General features: G+C 37.7%; 1 protein-coding gene across 1 annotated transcript in view; it reads left to right on the top strand.

The window, feature by feature from the left end:
* Nucleotides 1-11822, top strand: part of LOC144975155 (mitochondrial inner membrane protease subunit 2-like) — a 246959-nt gene extending 235137 nt beyond the window's left edge. Inside the window, exons 4-6 of the mRNA XM_078918945.1 lie at nt 8085-8150; nt 8883-8985; nt 10397-11822. Coding sequence (XP_078775071.1) covers nt 8085-8150; nt 8883-8985; nt 10397-10552 — 325 coding nt within the window. The 3' untranslated portion in view covers nt 10553-11822. The remainder of the gene's footprint in view (nt 1-8084; nt 8151-8882; nt 8986-10396) is intronic.
* The last annotated feature ends 10982 nt before the right edge of the window (nt 11823-22804 follow it).

The raw sequence follows: 22804 nt of genomic DNA, 5'->3' as shown, positions 1-22804 counted from the left end.
CCATCCCAGTACAGTAAATCACTGGAAAAACTACATAATTCTTTAAATTGGTTGTTTGAGACGACAAGGGTGACAGCAAACAGACACTTTGTTGCTAAATTCACCAATTAACCATGTGTCGATTTCATATGGTGATCCCTTTCGTTGATAATTGGTAAGGCGTTTAACTATTAAACAAAACTTAGTGTTTTGCGAAGTGTTTTGCTCTCGACCATGTGTCGTATTCACACAACGATTCTTTATTGATCAAATTGTAAGGCGCCTATCTATCGCACGAAAATGTCTCAAGTTCAAATCCGAATAGAGATGCGAGATCTATTATGAGTAATTTTGAACCTATGATTATTATTATTCTAAAATATATCAACATTGTTTAAAGTGAGTGTTATTAACTTATTGTGAAATTCAATACAACAACCGTGTCGGTTTCATGAAAGTTTAACAGCCTGTTGAAATAAATATGTAAGGAACAAATGGATCTTTAATCAATACAACGCAATAAGTCTTTTTTTTTATACTATTGATTATGTTTCATCTTTTTTCGCTGAGTAAGCTTTCTGCGCGATTATGGGCTTTCAGAGAAGACAGGAATCGTAAGAAAACGACGAATTGTGTTGATCACGACCATGAGTCGTGGTCGTGATCACATACCGATTCTTTATTGATCAAATTGTAAGGCGTCTATCTATCGCACGAAAATGTTTCAAGTTCAAATCCGAATAGAGATGCGAGATCTATTATGAGTAATTTTGAACCTATGATTATTATTATTCTAAAATATATCAACATTATTTAAAGTGAGTGTTATTAACTTATGTGACGGTGCATCTTCGTATCTATTCACAGACATTACATTAGGACAATGACATTAAAACATGGACTTTTTGTTATCTATTTTTTAAATCTTATCAATATAGCTATCGCACATCTAAGACGGCAATAATTACAAAGTGTGTAAAACACACAACAATAATACAATCAACACAAGGATTAGATATATCTTATACTATAACACAATTACACTATAATAAAATAATCATAATACATATTTTTCTCCTGCGCATGTATGTTAAGAAATAATTACAAAGTGTGTAAAACACACAATAATACAATTTTAAAAATAACTACAAAGTGTGTAAAACACACGACAATAATAAAATTAACACAGGTTTTACATATATATCTAATAATATAACAAACTTACACACTACTATAATAAAATGATAATACACATTTTACAATTTAATAAACGGTTTCTCCTACACATGTATATTAACGACATAAATAATTACAAAGTGTGTAAAACACACAATAATACAATTAAAAATAACTGCAAAGTGTGTACAACACACAACAATAATACAATTGACACACCTATTACACATGTGTAATACTATAACACACTTCTACACTATTGTTATAGACTGCTGATCATGCCATTTTTAATTTAACAATTTAACAAGGGTTTCTCATGCTTTTTATATTACTACTCTTGTGATCTCAAAAGGAAATGGAGATAAATGTTGAGAGCTCATTTCCTCAATACGAAATCTCTCCTCTACCGCTGCCCCCCCCCCCCCCCTTTTTTTTTTCACAACACAACTCCCTCCTCCATACACACAACCCGACGTGTACACATATGCAGGTCTGACATTCGAACCCGCTTAGTTTAATGGGCTAAGTTTAACATTGTTATAATGAACAATATTTTGCGTCATTTTCTTTTTCTTTTTTATGGTGAGATTTCCATTACAACAATGAGCCCATAGGCAATTGGATTATCAGACCTGCAAATAAGTGCACGTGGACACAACCCATTGTCCAGAAACGGTCTTCTATTACGAAAAATTCGTAGAAATTACGCAATTTTAGCTCCAATTTCAGAACTTTCTGAGTATCTCTTAGTCATGAAAACTCATGAAAAATGAAGGCTGACGCCAGACTACATACATCATTGTAAGGATTTTACAGTGTAACTTCTAATCCCTCCACGGGTAAAATGTTGATTAATATTTAACTATAGCCGCTACAATTTTTTAGCTATTATTAAGAATTACGAATTTTAAGGTCTGCCATTATCGCACACCCCCCACCCCTTCCCGTCCCCACCGTTAGTAAAACCACCACCCACTTTCCTATTGTTAAACGGAGAGATCTGGATTAACACCCCACCCCCCACCCCACCCCCCCCCCCTCACCCACACCCCACCCCCCCCCCCTCACCCACACCCCGCCCCCACCTCCGAAATGGGCCGTTTATTGAAATCGTTAAAAGCTTTTATAAACTCGACAGAACAGTCTTAAGCGTTATGAATTTACTATCAAGTCCCATTGAATAAATCGCTAATGATGGATGTTGTTCACAACTTTGCTAAACCTGCATTTGCAGGAGTCTTCGGACGCTATCATTATACTGACGTACCCACATTTTAAAATTTGGCCAGAAAACTGGTCCTTCAAATATCGATCGATTAAAATGATGACCCTCATCTTAGCTAAAAAAATAATAATAATAATAAATAAATAAAACTCTCAAACCTGGGACTTCTCGAGCGAAGGCGAGCGTTTCAGATTGAACAACAAGGGATTCACACACGACTCACTCAATGCATGTTCACCTTCGTTCATCCGGATCCCTTTTCATTTCATTAGCTCCTACTTTGGTTATCCCAGGATTGGAAGACAGATGGGTAAAAAAAAATATTAAAAAAAAAAAAAAAAAAAAAAAAAAAAAACGATTATGCGTGACATTTGAAGTTTGATCGTTGAATTTGTAATCCCAAACCATCTCCATGTCAATGTCCCATATCTAAAAATAAAAGTCGTTCTTTGAGAGCCATTAGGCCCATGGAGCCGGAGTTTATCCCTGTTCGTATAGCTTAAAACGGACAATAGCAATTGCTTGCTACCATTTGGATAGGACGCTAGTCTATCGCAAAGTACTTTCCGCCAGATCTAACAGACCCAGCAACCCAATCACTGCTTGGGTGGACAGGAGGGTCAGAAAAAATATAATTCGACTGCTACCCGGGATCGATCTCGTTACCCTTTGCATGTGATACGAGTGCTCTACCAACTGAGCTATCGGGACCCCCGTCCTCTATCTACTAGTTACCATCGAAGTTGGAAGAGTCTTCAATCCTTTGTGAATCAAACACTTGAAACCGGAGTAAATTCCTGATTACCTAAGTCTTTCGTATCTAAAATATAAAGTCACGCCAAATAGCCATCTGTCCTATGGATTAATGACACTACCATAGAACAACAACAACAAAATACTTGGGAAAATAGCTTAACCCTCTCCTTACCACCTAGAGCAAAATCGTCACATTTGTTACGACACAATAATATACATTTTGTCTTATTCAGATATATATCATGCATCACAAACTTTGAAGAATGATCTTTGTTTAATTAAGAAGAACATAAATTTGTTTTACAGAGAGGTTTTTTTGAGTTCAAAGAATCACTTTTTCTCCTGGGTAAGCCTGCCATTTTGGGGAAAATACTGAAAATTATTGGTAAGGAGAGAGTTAACCTAAAAATTTCAGCATTCTCTCAACTCCATGCTAATATTGTTGCTGGGACCTCGGCAGAGCAGACGCATTTTTTCGGGGGACGAGACATTCTGGTCACATGATATCACTGAAACGATTTGTCACCCAATTCCCTTTGCGGACAGCAAGGACTGAAGTATTTGTCTTCATTTGACTCTAAAATCTCTCGTGCTTGAAAACAAATATTCCGATCGCGAGTTACGTCAAATATTACTATCTAATACTGCCGTACTCTGGAGAAAAAAAAACACATATTTAAAAATTTGGCCAGAAAACTCGTCCTTCAAATTATCAATCGATTTAAATGACTTTCATCATGGCAAAACATCAAACCCGGGACTTCGGCGAAATAACAGGACATGAGTTTACGAATGCTACGGTCCAACCGATATTTTGTTTGAATTTCGCTGATGCTAAAACGTGAATTTTAAGTCAAAATGTTGAGAAATCTCTCATTTATGGAATATGCACGATATTAAACTATGTTCTTTATACACAAATACTAAATCAAGTGTTATATTTTTTATAGATTAGATTTTTTTAACACTCCGACCGACGTGCACTTATTTGCAGGTCTGATAACCCAATTCCTTATGAGCTCATTGTTGTAATGGAAATCTCACAAAAATTACACAAAATATTGTCCCTTACAACAATGTTAAACTAGGCCCAAGGTGAGTTCGGATGTCAAAACTATACACGTCGACTTCGACACACTACCGTTTTGAGACGGTCGGTCACGTATAAATATAGACGTAAAGTAATGATGCTGTGCTTTTGGGTAAAATACTCACAAAACCCGCCGGCCGGATTTACGTACCTACTCACAAAACTATGTGTAGCCTCACACGTTTATAGTCTGATGTAATTTAGTGGGAACTAAAAATTAAAGTGCCTGTCAAAAAAAGGTTTTTTAAAAAAATACAACTGATTGACAATAGAAGGAACGAAATTGACGTCACTTAGCTATTTGTTAGTGGTTTTAGCCAGCCATTTTGTGAGTAGTTCAGTTCTCACTAAACTAAATTATATCAAATCAGACTCTAAACGTTCAAGGTTACACGCGTAGTTTTGTACGTTGGTTTGTTCAATTTGGTTGGCAGATGTTGTAAGTATTTTACTTAAACACATAGCAATAATAGAAGCGTGTGTGTGTGTGTGTGTGTGTGTGTGTGTGTGTGTGTGTGTGTGTGTGACAGCATAGTGTTCCCCTATGGACATGATGCACCGGTATGAGATTTCACGGGACACTTATTTTTTAAACCTTTTTTTTTTTGTACCCCGTGATATCCCAGCATCCCTGGGTGCTAAGTGCTAACTATTACATCTTATCGTGACTCACGCAGTCCCTGGTGAGTTGGGCTGGGGAGGGGGGGGAGGAGGAGGGAGGGGGGGGGGCGGAACGGTCACGAAATGGCGAGAATCGACAGGCAGGAGGATCTCATTACTCTTGCGATCTGCTGGATGGATGGAACTAGAGATGGAGTGTTATTCACGGGTCGGTCTCGTCCACATACATCACAGGGAATAATTGAACAGCGCTACAAATACAAAATTAGACAAACTGCGTTTTTTATGTAACTATCATGTTACGTCACTGTGTCCGACCGACTACATCCGGGTTCATCTCTTATCTCGTTAAAATAAAAATAAACTGGGTGGGGTCTTTTGACCTCTAATTTGTGGGCAGGTCACATACCGTGTCTTCTATCCCCCTATAGATAAAATGTGCTTGGCCATGGAGTTCACAACATTGCCATCCGGAAGTATAACGGACCAACACACAAACTCTGTGTAACCATGAACTTTTATAGTCTGGTTAATACAGTTTAGTGAGAACAACTCACAAACGCGGATGGCAAAAACAATAACAAAGGCCTGAGTGACCTCATCTGCATACTATCTATAGATAGAATGCGCTTGGCCAAGGAGTTCACAACATTGCCATCCGGAAGTATAACGGACCAACACACAAACTCTGTGTAACCATGAACTTTTATAGTCCGGTTAATACAGTTTAGTGAGAACAAATCACAAACGCGGATGGCAAAAACAATAACAAAGGCCTGAGTGACGTCATCTTCGAATTATCTATAGATAGTATGCAGATGACGTCACTCAGGCCTTTGTTATTGTTTTTGCCATCCGCGTTTGTGAGTTGTTCTCACTAAACTGTATTAACCGGACTATAAAAGTTCATGGTTACACAGAGTTTGTGTGTTGGTCCGTTATACTTCCGGATGGCAATGTTGTGAACTCCTTGGCCAAATGCATTCTATCTATAGATAGTTCGAAGATGACGTCACTCTTGTCTTTGTTATTGTTTTTTGCCATCCGCGTTCATGAGTAATGCTCACTGAACTGTATTAACCCGACTATAAACGTTCATGGATACACACCGTTTGTGTGTTGGTCCGTTATACTTCCGGATGGCAATGTTATGAGCTTCTTAGCCAAGCGCATACTATCTATAATATCTTCTGAGCTGCTTTCTGTTTTTGTCTTGAAATGGAATAGACACTTAGATAACCACGCCTCTCGGACAGTCCTCATCATGTAAACGGTGATAGTGATTGGTAAATATAGCAAACTACACAAGTTTTTCAATCGACGGTTTGTCTCTAAGTAAAGCACCAACTGCTCTCCCGCTTGAGGAATAAAACCAACACAGAAAACTATGTGTAAACTTAAACGTTTATAATAATATTGTCGAGAAATGTGTGTGATAACTAGTCACACTCATTTGGCGATATAAAAACAATAACAATCCGCTTGATGGAACCTTCCTAATGATGCATGGTAACTTAGTAACACTGGCTCGAAACGTAGCCATCGTTATGTTATATAGCCTGACACTGAAATCCAAAAGGACTGGCAGTTTGACGTCATTAGTGAGTTGTCGTTAGTAGAGCTCATGGAAACAAGTTATTTCATTGGTTGAACTATTGAATTCAACTCACGATTTGTTTTCTTTTGTAGCAAAAGACTGGCATTTTGACGTCATTTTTTGGTCAGTGTCAGGCCATAACTTTACGAAGGCCACGCTCTAAACTATCGGAACAATGGCGGACGCCCGTATTAAATATTTCTCCGGCGAGAATAAAAGCGTATCCAGATGGGAAAAAAAACATAAATTTGATCATGTTTTGACTTTACACATTCTGATCACAAGGCATATGAAAAGTTCTAGCCAGCATGAAGAATAAAAAGTAATGATTTTCTTTGTTTAGAATCAAGATGGCCGCCGTTGCCGGGCGGCGTGACATCAGACTACTGAATCCAATTATTAAACACCGCTACAAATACAAAATTAGACCAATGGGTTGGGTTTTTTTATGTAACGTTGTTGTTAGGTCACTGTGTCCGACTATAGCCCGGGCTCATCACTTATCTCGTTAAAACAAAAATAAACTGGGTGGGGTCTTTTGACCTCCAATTTGTGGGCAGGAGGTCACTTGCTGTGTCTTCTTCGCCGTATATTGCCTGTTTTCTGAGTTGCTTTCTGCTGTTTTTTGTTGTTGTTGTTTTTTTTTTTTTTTTGTTTTTTTTTTTTTTTTTTTTTTTGTCTTGGAATGGAGTTACTTGGTTTTGTCCTCTCCCTGCCGGAGTCCTTGGCTGAAAGGGAAGCAGTCAAAATGTATAGTGGGAGGTGATATCTTTTTCCTTGCAAATTGTATCATACTGGTCGTTGTGGTGTTTTGTTTTGTTTTTGTTTTTGTTCTTTTGTTTTTGTTTTTTGTTTGTTTTTTGTCGGGTTTTTTTTTTTGTTGTTTTCTTTTTTTTTTTGGTTGTTGGAGGGGTTTTTTGGGGTTTTTTTTTTTTAAACATATTCTGTAATCATTGTTTGAACTGATTATTTTTTTTTCATATTCAATCTATAGAACGTTTAAATGTTTTGTCTTTCCTTTTAATAAACTCATAGATAACCACGCCTCTCGGACAGTCGTCATAATATAAACAATGGCAGTGATTGGTTGACATAGCAAACTACACAGGTTTTATTATCGATGGTATGTGTCTGAGTAAAATACACACTGTACTACCGCTTGGTCAATAGAACCAACACATAAATCTATGTGTAAACTTAAACGTTTATAATATGATCGAGAAAATCGTGTGATAACTAGTCACCATTTGGCGGTATGAAAACAATAACAATGATCAGATAGAGAGGTCGATATCATTCACGTTATTGTTCATAAACAACCAGATATGTTTGTCCGAGCACGTGTGATGGTGTATCTCAAATCCCATTTTTGTATTGGTCAAAAATCTACTGGTTAATACTTACTATAGATAGTTCGAAGATGACGTCACTCAGGCCTTTGTTATTGTTTTTGCCATCCGCGTTTGTGAGTTGTTCTCACTAAACTGTATTAACCAGACTATAAAAGTTCATGGTTACACAGAGCTTGTGTGTTGGTCCGTTATACTTCTGGATGGCAATGTTGTGAACTCCTTGGCCAAGCGCATTCTATCTCTATGCCTGTTATAGCTTCGTAATGTGTCCCTTTTATCCATTCCCAGATCACCCAAGAACCCTGACCAGTGGTTAATCAAAAGAGTTGTCGCTTTGGAAGGGGATGAGGTCAAGTGAGTTGATGTTTGTTCATCCTTTGATTTGAGATGTAATCTGTAATCCACTGTGTGCCTAACTGGTGTTGTTAGGTTAACCCTCTCCGTACCAACCATAATATTGGAAAATCGTCACATTCGTTACCATCCAACCAGCACTTTTATCATTCAGATTTATTTTGTAAATCACACAATTTAAAGAAAAAATGTTTTATTATAGATAGCTATAAAAACGTGAAATCGTGTTGAAGAGTTCATTTTGCTGATCAATATTATGCATTGAATGTATTTGTTGCTTTTCTGTTTGAGTAAGAAAAACATATTTTTGTGTTGGCTGTGTGTGAAATTTTGGGGAAAAGTCTGAAAATGGTTGGTATGGAAAGGGTTAAAATAGGGATATCACAAAGTGAATTTAAAATTGAGAAGATCAGACACATGAAATAGTGGGTTTATTCACAACAATATTTATTTATATACTCAGTCATTCATTAATTCCTGTATTAATAATTTATATATTTATTTATTCATTCATGCCTTAATTCATTTATTATTTATTTATTCATTTATTCATGTATTATTCATTTTTTAAAAATTTTATTAATGTATTTATTCTTTCATTCATTTGTTATTTATTTATTTGATTATTTAATCAGTTACTTTCGTGTATTTATTTATTTACGTTATGATAATTTGTTAGTAATATATTTCTTTCTGGACTACAATATTATATTTATCTCTTCAACTCCTCAGGTCTCATTCTTGCTTTGAAGAACAGATCAAAGTCCCCAAAGGCCATTGCTGGGTAGAGGGAGATAACTTAGAACACAGTCTGGACAGCAACAACTTTGGGCCTGTAAGATTTTCAACTGCTATTTTCTTTGAAGAAGAAAAAATTTGCCCTTCAGGGAAATTTGGGACCCGGAGCTGGTTTCTTTAGCGCGAAACGGATAGCACAATTGCTAACTAACCTTTGGAAAGGACGCTAGTGTTTCCCAAAGTACTCTCCGCCAGATCTAACAAGATCCAGCTGCACAATCACTGTTATCACGGTGTCAGAGAACCAAACTTGGGATCCAATTCATTCTCTCTCTCTCTCTCTCTCTCTCTCTCTCTCTCTCTCTCTCTCTCTCTCTCTCTCTCTCTTTCTTTCTTTCTTCTTTTCTTTCTTTCACTCTTTCTTTCTTTCTCTCTCAGCCAGGCAGGGGTGCTGTGTCAAATGGATTTCGAGTTTGTCTCTCTTGACATCGTGATATTTTCATTCTCAGTTTTCATTTGACACTTCTCCATACCCTATAATTAGTTCTCATCTTTATCGCTGGAATAACAACGGCGTCATATTATTTCATCTTGGATATGAAGCATAGCTTGTCGGCTTGGGATCCCTTTATAGGCATTTGAGCACAGCAAATAAATCTTGGTGCTAAATAAAAACTCGCATGTCGTATTTTTCGTGTCATTCTTCCATGCATTTCTTGCAGGCACCATCACCGGCCTCATCACAGCCTGTGCGGCTATGTGGTATGACACTCACCTCCGAACCGAAAGATCCAGGGTTTAAGTCGCTGTCTGAGCGGCTCATAGTTGAGTCCTTGGAAGAAGCTCATTACTCACATTCTTTCATCGTACTCAGGTGTAAATTGAGTACCTGGTCGTTGAAAACGTTGTCCCTGTCGGGTAAAAAAGTGCAATATGGCCTAACAGACGTCATGTCTCGTCTTACATGTTCAGTTTTGCTGTTGGTTAGGAAACAATAATATAGAGAGCATTTACATATCGCAGTATCCACTAAACGTGCTCCTAGCCTCTAGCAACACTTTAAATGTTGGACGAGGCACGGTGCCTGTGAGGCAATATTATAATATTGTTTTTTACCTGGCCGTTAACAGCGTTGTCTCTGTCCGGGAAAAAATTGTAACGTCACCTAACAGGCGTCATGTCCCGTCTTACATGTTAATGTTGCTGTTGGCCATGGACCCATTGTAAAGCGCTTTGAGCACGTTTAGTGGATATTGTTCTATATAAAAGGTCAAATTTTAAAATTTAAACTTTTTACCGACAAAGACAACGCTGTTAACCGCCAGGTACTCATTATACACTTGGGGGAGGGGGAGGGTGGCTCTTTTTTTGTTTGTTTGTTTATATTTTGTAATTTGTTTGTTTTTGTTTTGTGTTTTTAGAGTTTGTTTTGTTTTTTGTTTGTTTTTTAGTTTGGGTTTGTTTTGGGTTTTTTTCTGTTTTTCATTTCCGCCATATCTTTCCCGCAGGTCTCCATCGGCCTCATCACGGCCAAGGCGTCCCACGTCGTGTGGCCTCCCAGCCGATGGCACAGACTGGACGTGAAGAACCCCGCGGAGCAGCGAGTCATCGACTCGACCGATGTGGAGAGAGGCCATCATTTCTTTGGATGGGACCTGGACTGACGTCACCCCAGGCCGTTTTGATTTAGTCTCTTTTTTTAAAACCAGTTAACTGCCGTACTCTAGAGAAGAAGAAAAATCGTATTTAAAAATTTGACCAGAAAACTCGTACTTCAAATATCGATCGATTTGGATGGATGGAGCAGCGTGGCTCAGTGGTACGGTCTTTGCTTCGTACCAGAAAGGTACCAAGTTCGATCACTCGCCGCTGCATTATGTGGCCTTGAGCAAGTCACCTCACCCTAGCTCAATTTGCGGCGCTGCAGTGCTGCTGACGCCTGGGTTATTCCAGTCTTCCCTTGGAATCGACTCTAGAGACAAATTTCCCTTATGGGATGAATATAGGGAATTTATTTCAAAAACAAAATTCATGACCTCCCATCTTGTCAAAAACTCTCAAACTTGATGAAAGACTTCGCGGAAGTCCCAGTTTTGATAGTCATTTGCCAAAACGAGTTATTTAAATCGATCTATATTTGAAGGACGAGTTTCTGGCCAAATGTTTTTGTGAATACGATATTTTTCCAGAGCACGACAGTTTACCATCCGTATGATAAGAGTACCGTCAAATGGGGTCACTTTGCCTTCAGGGGTGACTTTGCCTTCAGGGGTGACTTTGCCTCTATAGATTTGGACAAAGTAGATTATATTTAGATTTGTAACAATTATTTCGTTTGATGAAAAATCAACTCCTCTAGTGGAAAAAATAACAACAACAAGCCTGAGAATACTCAAAAATGCTCCAAATCGGTTGAGGCAAAGTCACACTGAGAGCCAAAAACACCCCAGCTGACGGTACTAATACTTACAGCACGTTAAAGGATACTAAGACGATAGAAGCCGTGGGTTGTAAAAAAAGATAATAGACGAAAATGAATATATCAGCTTCGAAAAAGAACAAAATACCAAGCACGGAACGTTTCGGACTCAAAACCCTTCTTCAGCCAACAACAAAATCAATAAAAACATGCGGGTGGTTGAATGGGAGCATCACCCTTGAATCATATACCTATGATGTTCGCATGGGTGTACGATCCGATAGTGATTTTGTTTCTTCTTCTCTTTACTAGCCTATCCTGCTTCTTTGGTTTGTGATTGTATTTTTGACAGGGGATATTTTTTTTCTGTAAATCTTCTGCCTGTTTGTTCTAGTTATTTATAATTTAGCTTATGATATCTTTAGGTTATGATTTTGATTTACATTTGTACTATTTTTGTTAGATTGCTTGTTTTTTTGTTTCAGCGGTCTCTCATATAACCTCAATTGTGTTGGAAGAGAGAACCACAAACAATAACATAACAAAACAAACAACAAATAAAATTAAGAGCCTTATAATACAATCTTTGAAAACCATGCATCTAAACGATTTTATTTACATGTTTGTAAGGTTTGGTATAGAATGAGAATTTTCTGTAAACTTTTCGTGGTTGTAATGTGTTTTGTTTGTTTGTTTGTAGTGTTTTGTGTTGTGGTTTTGTTTTTGTTTTTTTTTTGGTTGTTTTTTTTTTTTTTTGAGTTTTTGGTTTTTTTTAAAGCAGTTATATTCATTTTTTTGTTCATTTTTTTTACTTACTCAATACAATGTGTCTGGGTTAAGGCGCACATGTTTGCAGGACTGATAACCGAACTCGATTATGGGCCTGATTTAACATTGTTGTTATTGGACAATATTTTGAGATAGTATGAGAGTATTTCCACTACAACAATGAGCCCATAACAAATTGGGTTGTCGGACCTGCAAATAAGTACACATTAGTCCGTGATTTGTTTGGGTTGTTTTTGTTTTGTTTTTGTTTTTTTTTTAATAATACATAAGAGTCTGTGGCAGCAGGTCGTTTTTGTGAAGTTCGCCACAAAAAATACTCCAATAATAAGTTATTTGAAATAAAAACGGGATTTATTCAGAAAAGTGAGTGGAGCAGGCACGTGTGTTGATAATAACGAGAAATGAAGTGAGTAGTAAAGTGCCAGAAGACAACAGTATCCCTGTTCGTTATGTAACCCTGAACAACTGATGTAAGTGATTTATTTTTTCTCCCAACAAAATAAAATAAATAAAATAAAATTCCCTTTATTCATCCCAAAGGGGAAATTTGTATCTTGGGTCTATTCCAAGGGAGACTGGAATACCCCAAGCGTCAGGCCATAACATTGAAGTATTTTTTATTATTTTTTTTTTTTTGTGGCGAGCTTCACAAAAACAACTTTTTGGGATAGTTTCATATTCTTAATTGATCTCAATAATTATATTATTTTTAATAGGATAGAGTATTGTGCAAAACCATAATGTCAAATTTTTAAAAAGAAATACAGTGGAACCCCGGTGTAACAGTGATGGTAGGACCAGCCTAAAATCCCTTCTTAACTTAATCCTGTTGTAGCCGCCGAATTTCAAGAAGGGAAATAACCCGAGTAGGTTTTCGTACAGCTCTTATAACCATAGAGTCATCGTTATAACCGATTTGGCCTTAAAAGTCATGCTATAATATCTGGTAAATATTACTAAAGGCAAAGAGACGGGGGGGGGGGAGGGGAGGATGAGATTTTCAAGACCCCTGTTATAACCGGATCGCAGTTATATCCAGACCTGTTATACATGGGTTCCATTGTAAAATTTTAGAATATAATTTAACATAGCCACTAAGCTTACGGTGGAGTGGAGTAAGTGAGAGGGAATGTCTGTTCTGCGGTACTCGGAAAAAAATATTAAAAAAAACAAAAACAAACAAATACCAACAAAGAACAAACAAAAAAACACGTATTCCTAATTTTGGCCAGATAACTTCGTCCTTCAAATATCGATCAACGATAGAAATGACCCCTCGTCTTGTCAAAAACTATCAGACCTGGGGCTTCCATGAAGTCCCAGGTATGAGAGGTTTTTTTTTGATAAGATGAGGGGTATTTTAATTGTCGATCGATATTAATTAGAAGGACGAAGTTATCTGGCCAAAATTTTAAATACGTGTTTTTTTTTTGTTTTTGTTTTTTTGTTGTTTTTTTTTTTGGGCAGGGAGGTATATGCTCTGTCTTCTATCCCCCCATACCCGTTTCCCAATTGTTTCCTGTCATTGTCTTGGAATGAGATTACTTAGTTTTGTCCTGATCCTTGCCGGAGCTCCTTGGCTGGGAGGGAAACAGTCGAATGTATAGTTATAGTTTTGGGAGATGATATTTTTTTCCTTGTAAATCATCTCTCTGTTGTTATGCATTGTATTATGTTTAGTTTACATATTATATTATATAATTGGTAAACATTTGAGTGTATTCCTCTTAGTTGGGACCTGTTCTTGTGTCTGGATGAGACTTTTAGGTGATCTCAAACTAAGTACATTGGTGGTATGCTCTTGGAATCTACATCTGATCCCTATTTGTTCCCAGTTCCCCTATGTCTTACTTTTTCTTGGGTGCTTTAATTGTAATTCTATTACTCTTTACTATCCCATTTTCTTCCTTTTTACTGGCGCTGATATAACCTAAATGTGTTGCAAGCGCCGTAAAACCCTTAAAAACATTTAAAAAACAGGGAGAGGTGGGGGGACGCTAAAAAAAAAAGGGGGGGGGGGGGATAATTCTAAAAATTCGCATGTTATGATAAGAGATATTCCGGGCCGAAAATAAAATGAGTAGAAAATTGTCAGGAAAGTGTAATCACAATAAATGGTTCCATCAACTTATGATTTTTTAAAAAAATATTGTTTGTATGGGTTGGGCGTGTGTCTGTGTTTATGTTTGTGTGTGTGTGTGTATGTATGTATGTATATATGTATATGTGTGCACTACATTTGCTTCTATGTGTGTGCATATGTCTGTCAGTGTGTGTGTGTGTATTTATGTGTGTGTGTATGTGTATTTATGTATGTATGAATATGTATATTGTGTGTGCAATACATTTGCCTCTGTGTTTGTGCATATGTCTGTTTGTCAGTGTGTGTGTGTATTTATATGTGTGTGTGTATGTGTATTTATGTATGTATGAATATGTATATTATGTGTGCAATACATTTGCTTCTGTGTGTGTGCATATGTCTATTTGTCAGTGTGTGTGTGTGTGTGTGAGAGAGAGTGCGTGTGTGTGTTTATTACTTTTTCCATTTTCCCTGTGGTCACACAACAATATTTATGTCGGGATTGCATTGTTGTTGTTTTTTTTTTTAAATATTTAATTCAGAGAAACACAAAAGCAAAGCAAATATCAAAAATGTACATGACTATGACAGTTAGTACATTATATATATATATATATATATATATATATATATATATATATATATATATATATATATATATATATATATACACACACACGTAGCTTGGTGTTGCTATCGCAATATTTAAATCTTTTTTTAACTGCTATTTTTCTTCTTCATTTTCTTCTTATTGTCCAAATAATGGAAAATCAAAGTGAACCGAAATGAAATTCCGTTTCTATAGACAATAAAGTCCTCCTCCTACTTCTCCACCTCCTCTTCTTCTTCTTCTTCTTCTTCTTCTTCTTCTTCGTCTTCGTCTTCGTCTTCGTCTTCGTCTTCTTCTTCTTCTTCTTCTTCTTCTTCTTCTTCTTCTTCTTCTTCTTCTTCTTCTTCTTCTTCTTCTTCTTCTTCTTCTTCTTCTTCTTCTTCTTCTTCTTCTTCTTCTTCTTCTTCTTCTTCTTCTTCTTCTTCTGGGTGGGGTTCCTACCTCCCATAGTGGGCAGGGAGGTACTTGCTGTGTCTTCTATCCCACTATATCTGTTTTCCAACTTGCTGTCTGTCTTTGTCTTGGAATGAGATTACTTGGTTTTGTCCTGGCCCTGGCCGGATACCTTGACTGGGAGGGAAACAGTCAAATGCACAGTTATTGTTTTGTAAGATGATATTTTTTTCCTTGTAAATCATCTCTCTGTTATGCATTGTATTATGTTTTCTTTATAGTATATACGATTTGTAAAACATTTGAGTGTATTCCTCTTAGTGGGGACCTGTGCTTTTGTCTGGATGAGACTTTTAGATAATCTCAAACTAAGTGCTTTGATAGTGTGCTTTTGGAATCTACATCTGTCTCCTATTTGAACCAATTCCCCTTTTGTCTTCTCTTTTCTTGGCCACTTTAATTGTATTTCTATAACTTTTTACTATCTTATTTTCTTCCTTTTTACTGGCGCTGATATGACCTAAATGTGTTGCAAGTGCCGTAAAACCCTTAAAAACATAAAACAAAACATCTTCTTCTTCTTCTTGGTGGGGTTCCTGACCTCCCATAGAGGGCAGGGAGGTACATACTGTGTCTTCTCTCCTCCAATATCTGTTTTCCAACATGCTTTCTGTCTTTGTCTTGGAATCTTGGAATGGGATTACTTGGTTTTGCCCTGGCCCTGGCCGGATACCCTGACTGAGAGGGAAACAGTCAATTGTGTAGTTGTTTTGGGAGATGATATTTTTTAACTTGTAAATCGTCTCTCTGTTATGTACTGCATTATTTTTACTTTTACATATGTATGATTTGTAAACAATTGAGTGTGTTCCTCATGGCGGGGACCTGTGCTTATGTCTGGATGAGACATTTAGTGATCTCAAACTAAGTACACTGATGGTGTGCTCTTGGAATCTACATCTGTTCCCTATTTGAACCAATTCCCCTTTGTCTGCCTTATTCTTGGATGCTTTAATTGTAATTCTAGAACTTTTTACTATCCCATTTTCTTCCTTTTTACTGGCGCTGATATGACCTAAATGTGTTGCCAGCGCCGTAAAACCCCTAAAAACAAAACAAACAAATTCTTCTTCTTCTTCTTCTTCTTCTTTATCCTCCTCCTCCTATTCCTCCTTCTCTTCTTCTTCTTCTTTTTTCCTCCTCTCTGTTTTTATTTAACTTTTGCTTTTCATAATCCTATGCTTTTGATTTTAAAACATCCGCATCAATGTTTATATTTAAATGAAATTAAATAAAACGTGCTTGTTTTTAATAAATAAAGATAAACAAATAAAGGTCATTTGTCTTCTCCAAGGTTTTTATTATTTATTATATATTACACGAAAAAATAAAACCATTATTATCTAACATATTTGGTTTCATTCTAAGTGGTTCTGCATCTCCCTCCTCCTTCTCATATTACCGTGTTCTGAATAGAAGTAGCGTTCTGAATAGAAGTAGCGTTTTTCTACTTTTAAAATCACTATTATAGAGGAAGGGGAAATAACCTATTCATTTTTAATGTATTCCAAATAAAGAGGAGTCATTTCCCCTCGGTGCTGTTCTTCAAGAGGGAACTCCCGCGGAAGACCTTCCTAGTCTTGGTCTGAGAGATTTTAACATGAGGAGTGTCATTTATTGTAATCGATCGATATTTGAAGGATGACTTATTTGGCCAAAATATTTCCGAGTTTGGCAGTGTAGTTATAGATATTATAACGAGCTAGAAAAAAATAATATTTTAAAAAGATTGGCAGGCTTCTGTTTATTCAAGCAAAGTGCATTACTGGGCAAATTATATGTATGATGCATAACGCATCACGTATCTATAACATGATCATTGTTATTATAAGTAGAAATAAAGTCACTATGCGATTGTTGCATAGGTTACGGAAATGTTTACATTGTGATGTTTTTGTTTGTTTTTAAGGGTTTTACGGCGCTTTGCAACACATTAAGGTCATATCAGTGCCAGTAAAAAGGAAGAATTACAATTAAAGCACCCGAGAAAAGGAACGACAAAAGGGGAATTTGTTCAAATAGGAAACAGATGTAGATTCAAAGAACACACTGTCGAAGTACTTAGTTTGAGATTCCCTAAAAGTCTCATCCAGACTCAAGCACAGGTCCCCACCAAAAGGAACACACTCAAATATTTACAAATCGTATGTTTAAAATGAAAATAGTAACAGTACATAACAGAGAGATGAATTACAAGGAAAAAATATCATCTCCCAAAACAATAACTATACATTCGACTGTTCCCCTCTCAGCCAAAGACTCCAGCCTGGGTCAGGACAAAACCAAGAAATCTCACTCCAAGACAAAGACAGAAAGCAATTGGAAAACAGATAAGAGGGGATAGAAGACACAGCAAGTACCTCCTTGCCCACTATGGGAGGTAGGAACCCCACCCAGGTTTTCATTGTGACTTCCAAATTAGCGGCACTATTGTTTACGTATAATGAGAATGATCGCGTGATAGATGTAATACCTGATGCGTCATAGGTATGATCTGCTAAACATCTCTAATAAAATAAAACGTATAAAGCACACATAAATTCAAGCTTCTTTACTATGACCATAAATTCTATTTTAAGCATCAATCTGTACCGCCCCTAACATCCTACCAGTTTGAAAGCTGGTTGGGGTCAGTAATCGAACTAGTAATCGCTTTTGGGCCTGGTGTTGAGCCAATCTTTGATTCTGTCCAAGTTGCCGATCCTGCCCATAAAGGCTTTGAGTTTAGGGAAATCTTTGAAGCCTTCTTCGTAGTCTGAGACGAAGGCAAACACAATGAGGTCTGCAACGGTCACCTGAGGGTGGGGGGTGGAGTGAGTGAGTGAGGAAGGGTGGGAGAGAAAAGACAGAAAGAAAGAGGGAGGGGGGGGGGTTAGTGAGTTTGGAAGGCGATACGTAGAGTATGGACCTAATTGGCTTTTTGTCAGCAGTGTTGGGCGATATCCCAAAATTTCGATATCGATACTATACGATATTTCGTGACTTGAAATATCGATATATCCCAATTAGACAATGCTCTTGACGGCCAGGTGCTCATTTTATACCTGAGTATGGTGAGAGAATGTAAGTAAAGAGTCTTTTCCAAGGACTCAACTATGCGCCGATAGCAATGACTATCCCGCACAAATCTTTGGGCCTCTTTTTCGCTTACGAAGTGCCCGAATTCGCGTCAAAATATGGGACGAAGCCGTTTCGTATATGTTATTTATAAAAATTAATTACGACGCTGTTTATCAATGAATATGACTGAAAGTTGGCACACAGTTAGAAAAAAAGGTCATTTTAGATTATGTCAAGCGACAAAACTCGTGAAAAACTGAAAACTTTCTTTGAAGTCTCTTAATATTTGAGAGTTTTGGACAAGACGAGGGTGATTTTAATCATTGTATTTGTTTGTGATTGATATTACTTTGTGAATTAATAATTCAAATAATTTTTAATGAAATTTTGGCTTATGCACTTTATGAGATTATGTACTACTCAATAAAATACTAACTTAACTCAACTTTTATATCCTTTTCAATAATAAATCCAATTTTCAGCATCAGTATTACTCCGATATTTTTTTTTAACTTGATTAGTTATATAGCGCAATATCCACTAAACTTGTTCAAAGCGCTTTAAAAGTAGTTCCTAGCAAAGAACATCACTTAACATGTAGGATGAGATAATAGGACATCTGTTAGGCGATATCTATCACAGTATGTTTCCGTCAGAAACAACGCAGTTCACGGCCATGTACAGGTACTCATTTTACACGTGAGTGTCATGAGATAATGTGAGTGTAAAGAGCTTTTTTCCAAGGACTCGTCAATATGCCCGCTCAAAGAGACTCAAACCCAGGACCCTCCATTCAAAGACGAGTGTCATACCGCTTGACCACATAGCCACCATAACACGGTTTGAATACCGTGGCTCACCAAAGACATCGTAAACTTATAGCAAGACACTGACCAAGATATGGCTTCAAAAGACAAGTCTTTGGCCACAAACGAGAACAAATCGTGAGTTGTATTCAATAGTTCAACCAATGAAATATCTTGCTTCCTTCGGATCTACTAACGACAACTCACCAGATGCTACACAAACATTAAAAATGACGTCAAACTATGTTTTGGAGGGTTCTAGCGTAGCCATCGTTAACACACAGCCTGACACTGGAACCCTCTAGGACTTACAGTTTGACGTCATTTTTTTTAGGTTTGTGCACCGTCTATTGAGTTGTCGTTAGTAGAGCTCAAGGAAACAAGTTATCGCATTGGTTGAACTATTGAATACAACTCACGATTTCTTTTCTTTTGCGACCAAAGATTTGTCTTTTGACGTCATTTTTGGTCAGTGTCAGGCTATAAGTTAACTATGGCTACGGTTCTAGTGTCAGGCTATAAGCTAACGATGGCTATGGGCTCACCAGCCCCCCCCACCCCACCCCCCCCCCCCCACCCCTCCTGCGTGGTATTAAAACCTTTTATAAAAAAATACACGTACCATTTGGTCCTCGGGTGCGTGAAATTCCTTGATGGCCTCCATGATGTAATCTTCCATGATGTGGATGACCTCGTCCACTTTGAAGGCTTTTTCTATGTCAGTAGGGTAGAAACCTGGGGGGGGGGAGGATTGGGTTGGGAAAGGGGGGTATGGGCAGTATGTTAAATGGCAATGGAGTAATAAAGAAAATGTTATGTAGTATGCCCTTGGCTAAGAATCTCACAACATTGCCATTCGGTAGTATACCAGACCAACGCACAAAAATGTGTGTAACCTTAAAGGTTGAAACTCGTGTTAATGCAGTTTAGTAAGAATTACTCATAACGCAGATGGCAAAAATCAATAACAAAGACCCGAGTGACTTCAAGTTCATTCTATCTATAGAGGTTGTAAGATTATTGTGGGCGGAGATTATAACCCCCCCCCCCCCCCCACCCCCCTTCCCCAATTTGCTCATTTGCACAAAATGATGGGTGATTCCTGCTGACATCTCAGACATCCTGTTTGATGAATTATCAGAATTTATATTCGGTCATGGAATGCCTAGGCGACGATATCTTATGACGTCGTGGCGGAAGGGCATGATTTTTTCTTAAATGTTTGTGGGGAATACTATTACCCCCCCCCCCCACTCACACACACACACACACACACACACACATTTGCTTTTTTGGAATACATGGGTAATTTTTGTTGACATCAGACATCTTGTTTGACGAAGTACCTATAATATTCCTTCGTGGAATGCCTAGGCGACGATGTCTTAAAATGTCGTGGAGGAAGGGCATAATTTTTTAAAATATGTTTTGCTCACTCGTGCTGTGTCTTCTATTCCCTTATTATATCTGTTCTCCTTTTCGGGGTTGCTTTCTGTCTTTGTCTTCAGTTGAGATTGCAGAAATTAGGCCGGAGTTCTTGGCAAAGAGTTGTTGTTCAATCCCATGACCGGATGGTCGTCGGGGGGACTTGCGTGAAGCAGAAGTTACAGTCTTCCTCCATGCCTGCCTGTTGCTAGCCCTATGTAGCAGCTCCGGAACCGACATCTCTGTCCATTCTTTTATATTGTCCAGCCACATCTTCCTTTGGCGCCCTCTTCTGCGCTGGCCTTCGACGGTGCCCTGTAGGACTGTTCCTGCTAAGGCTATCGTATCGTGCGTGTCACTAGAAGAGGTTCCTGTAGGCCTGCCCGAGATTCTTTTTCTTCCAGGACGTCTTCGGTTGTACGATGCTCCGTAAATGACACGCGTAGCAGTCTTCTATAACACTTGCTTTCAAACGCCCTTATTCGCCGTTGTGCATCCATTGTAAGTGTCCAGGCTTCGCATCCGTACAACAAGGTTGACAACACCAGTGATTTATACAGTTTGACCTTCACATTAAGACTCATGCTACTTTTCCAAATTTTGTTAATTTGTTAATAGGCACTGATGTTGCCATTGCAATTCTCTTTCGCAAAGAGGGATGTAGTCAAATGTCGTATTGCATTAACTTTGGGGGGTTGATATATTTTCCCTTGTAAATCATCTCTCTGTATTGTACTGATATAGTTTGTTTTGTTGCCCTTTATAATTTTGTTTGTTTGTTTGTTTAAATTTTAATATTTTGAGAATATTCCTATTAGTGGAATTCTAGTTCTTACTTTCGATGAGACTTTTAGATAATCTCAATCTGAGCACATTAATCGTATATAGTCCTTCAGAGCCGTTGGGCCCATGGAGCCGGAGTTTATCCCGGTTTCTATAGCGTGAAACGGTCAATAGCAATTGCTCACTACCCTTTGGATAGGACACTAGTCTAGGCAGGGGGGTGTTGGAAAAAAATATCGACTGCACCTGGGATCGATCTTGGTCCCTTTTGCGTGTGAAGCGAGTGTTCTATCAACTGAGCTATCGGGACTCCCAATAGTATGCTCTTCGAATTTTGATTTGCTTCCTATTTGAATCAGTCTCCTTTGTCTTACTTTTCTCGTGTGCTTTGCATTATAAATTATTAATATTTAATTTTTTGACTCTCACATCATCCTATCTGTCAGTGCTGAAATTACTTAAATGTGTGGAAAACGCAGTGAAACTCTTTAATATAAAAACAAGAAACGGAGGTCGAATAGAATAAAGAAAAACCCCAGGCTATAACTATAAAAAGCAGAATATTTAGAAATTATCGTCATCATCGTCATCATAATCATCATCCTCAACAACGACATCAACAACATCACTTTACGATCGTGATCACCTTTGTCATCATCAACGATATCATCATCATTATCATCATCATCATCATCATCATCATCATCATCATCATCATCATCATCATCGTCATCATTGTCAATGTTCTCCTTCCCCTAGCCTCCTCCTCCTCATCATCATCATCACCATCATCATCCTCATCATCATCATCATCATTATCATCATCATCATCATCATCACCATCATCATCATCATCATCATCATCATCGTCACCATCATCATCATCATCATCATCATCGTCCTCATCATCATCATCATCATCATCATCATCATCATCATCATCACCACCATCATCATCATCATCATCATCATCATCATCATCATCATCATCATCATCATCATCATCGTCACCATCATCATTACGGTCACCATTGTCATCAATCACCAGTTAAATGATATGCAATACCCAACGTGCCCCCCCCCCACCCCCACCCCAACCCCTTCGCAACACTATCTATTTATAAAATATCATGTCAAACGCCATCAGTAAGGTTTGCCGCCACTACGACATGAATATTAAAATAATGACACTCCACTGTCACCAACCTACAAAACATGACAATATCAATGACCATCTCATTGTCAACACATCTGTCAATAAACAACACTATTTACCAAAACACATGTCAATATTTTCCAGGGAGGTCCCCAAAATAATGTCAAATTTGAAATGAGAGTCCAAAAATGTTTTTTGTTGTTGTTAATGGAGTTTGTGCGACGCACGCATTATATTTTCAGGTCTGATATCCGAACATTATGGGCTTGTTTTAAAATTGTTGTAATGAACAATATTTTGCGTTAGTTGGAGAGTATCGTGGATGCCTCTTG

This window comes from Berghia stephanieae, chromosome 6, assembly GCF_034508935.2.
Source record: "Berghia stephanieae isolate SIO BIC M18660-M18661 chromosome 6, UCSD_Bste_1.3, whole genome shotgun sequence".
NCBI lineage: Eukaryota > Metazoa > Mollusca > Gastropoda > Nudibranchia > Aeolidiidae > Berghia > Berghia stephanieae.
This window is presented reverse-complemented; position numbering and strand designations above follow the sequence as displayed.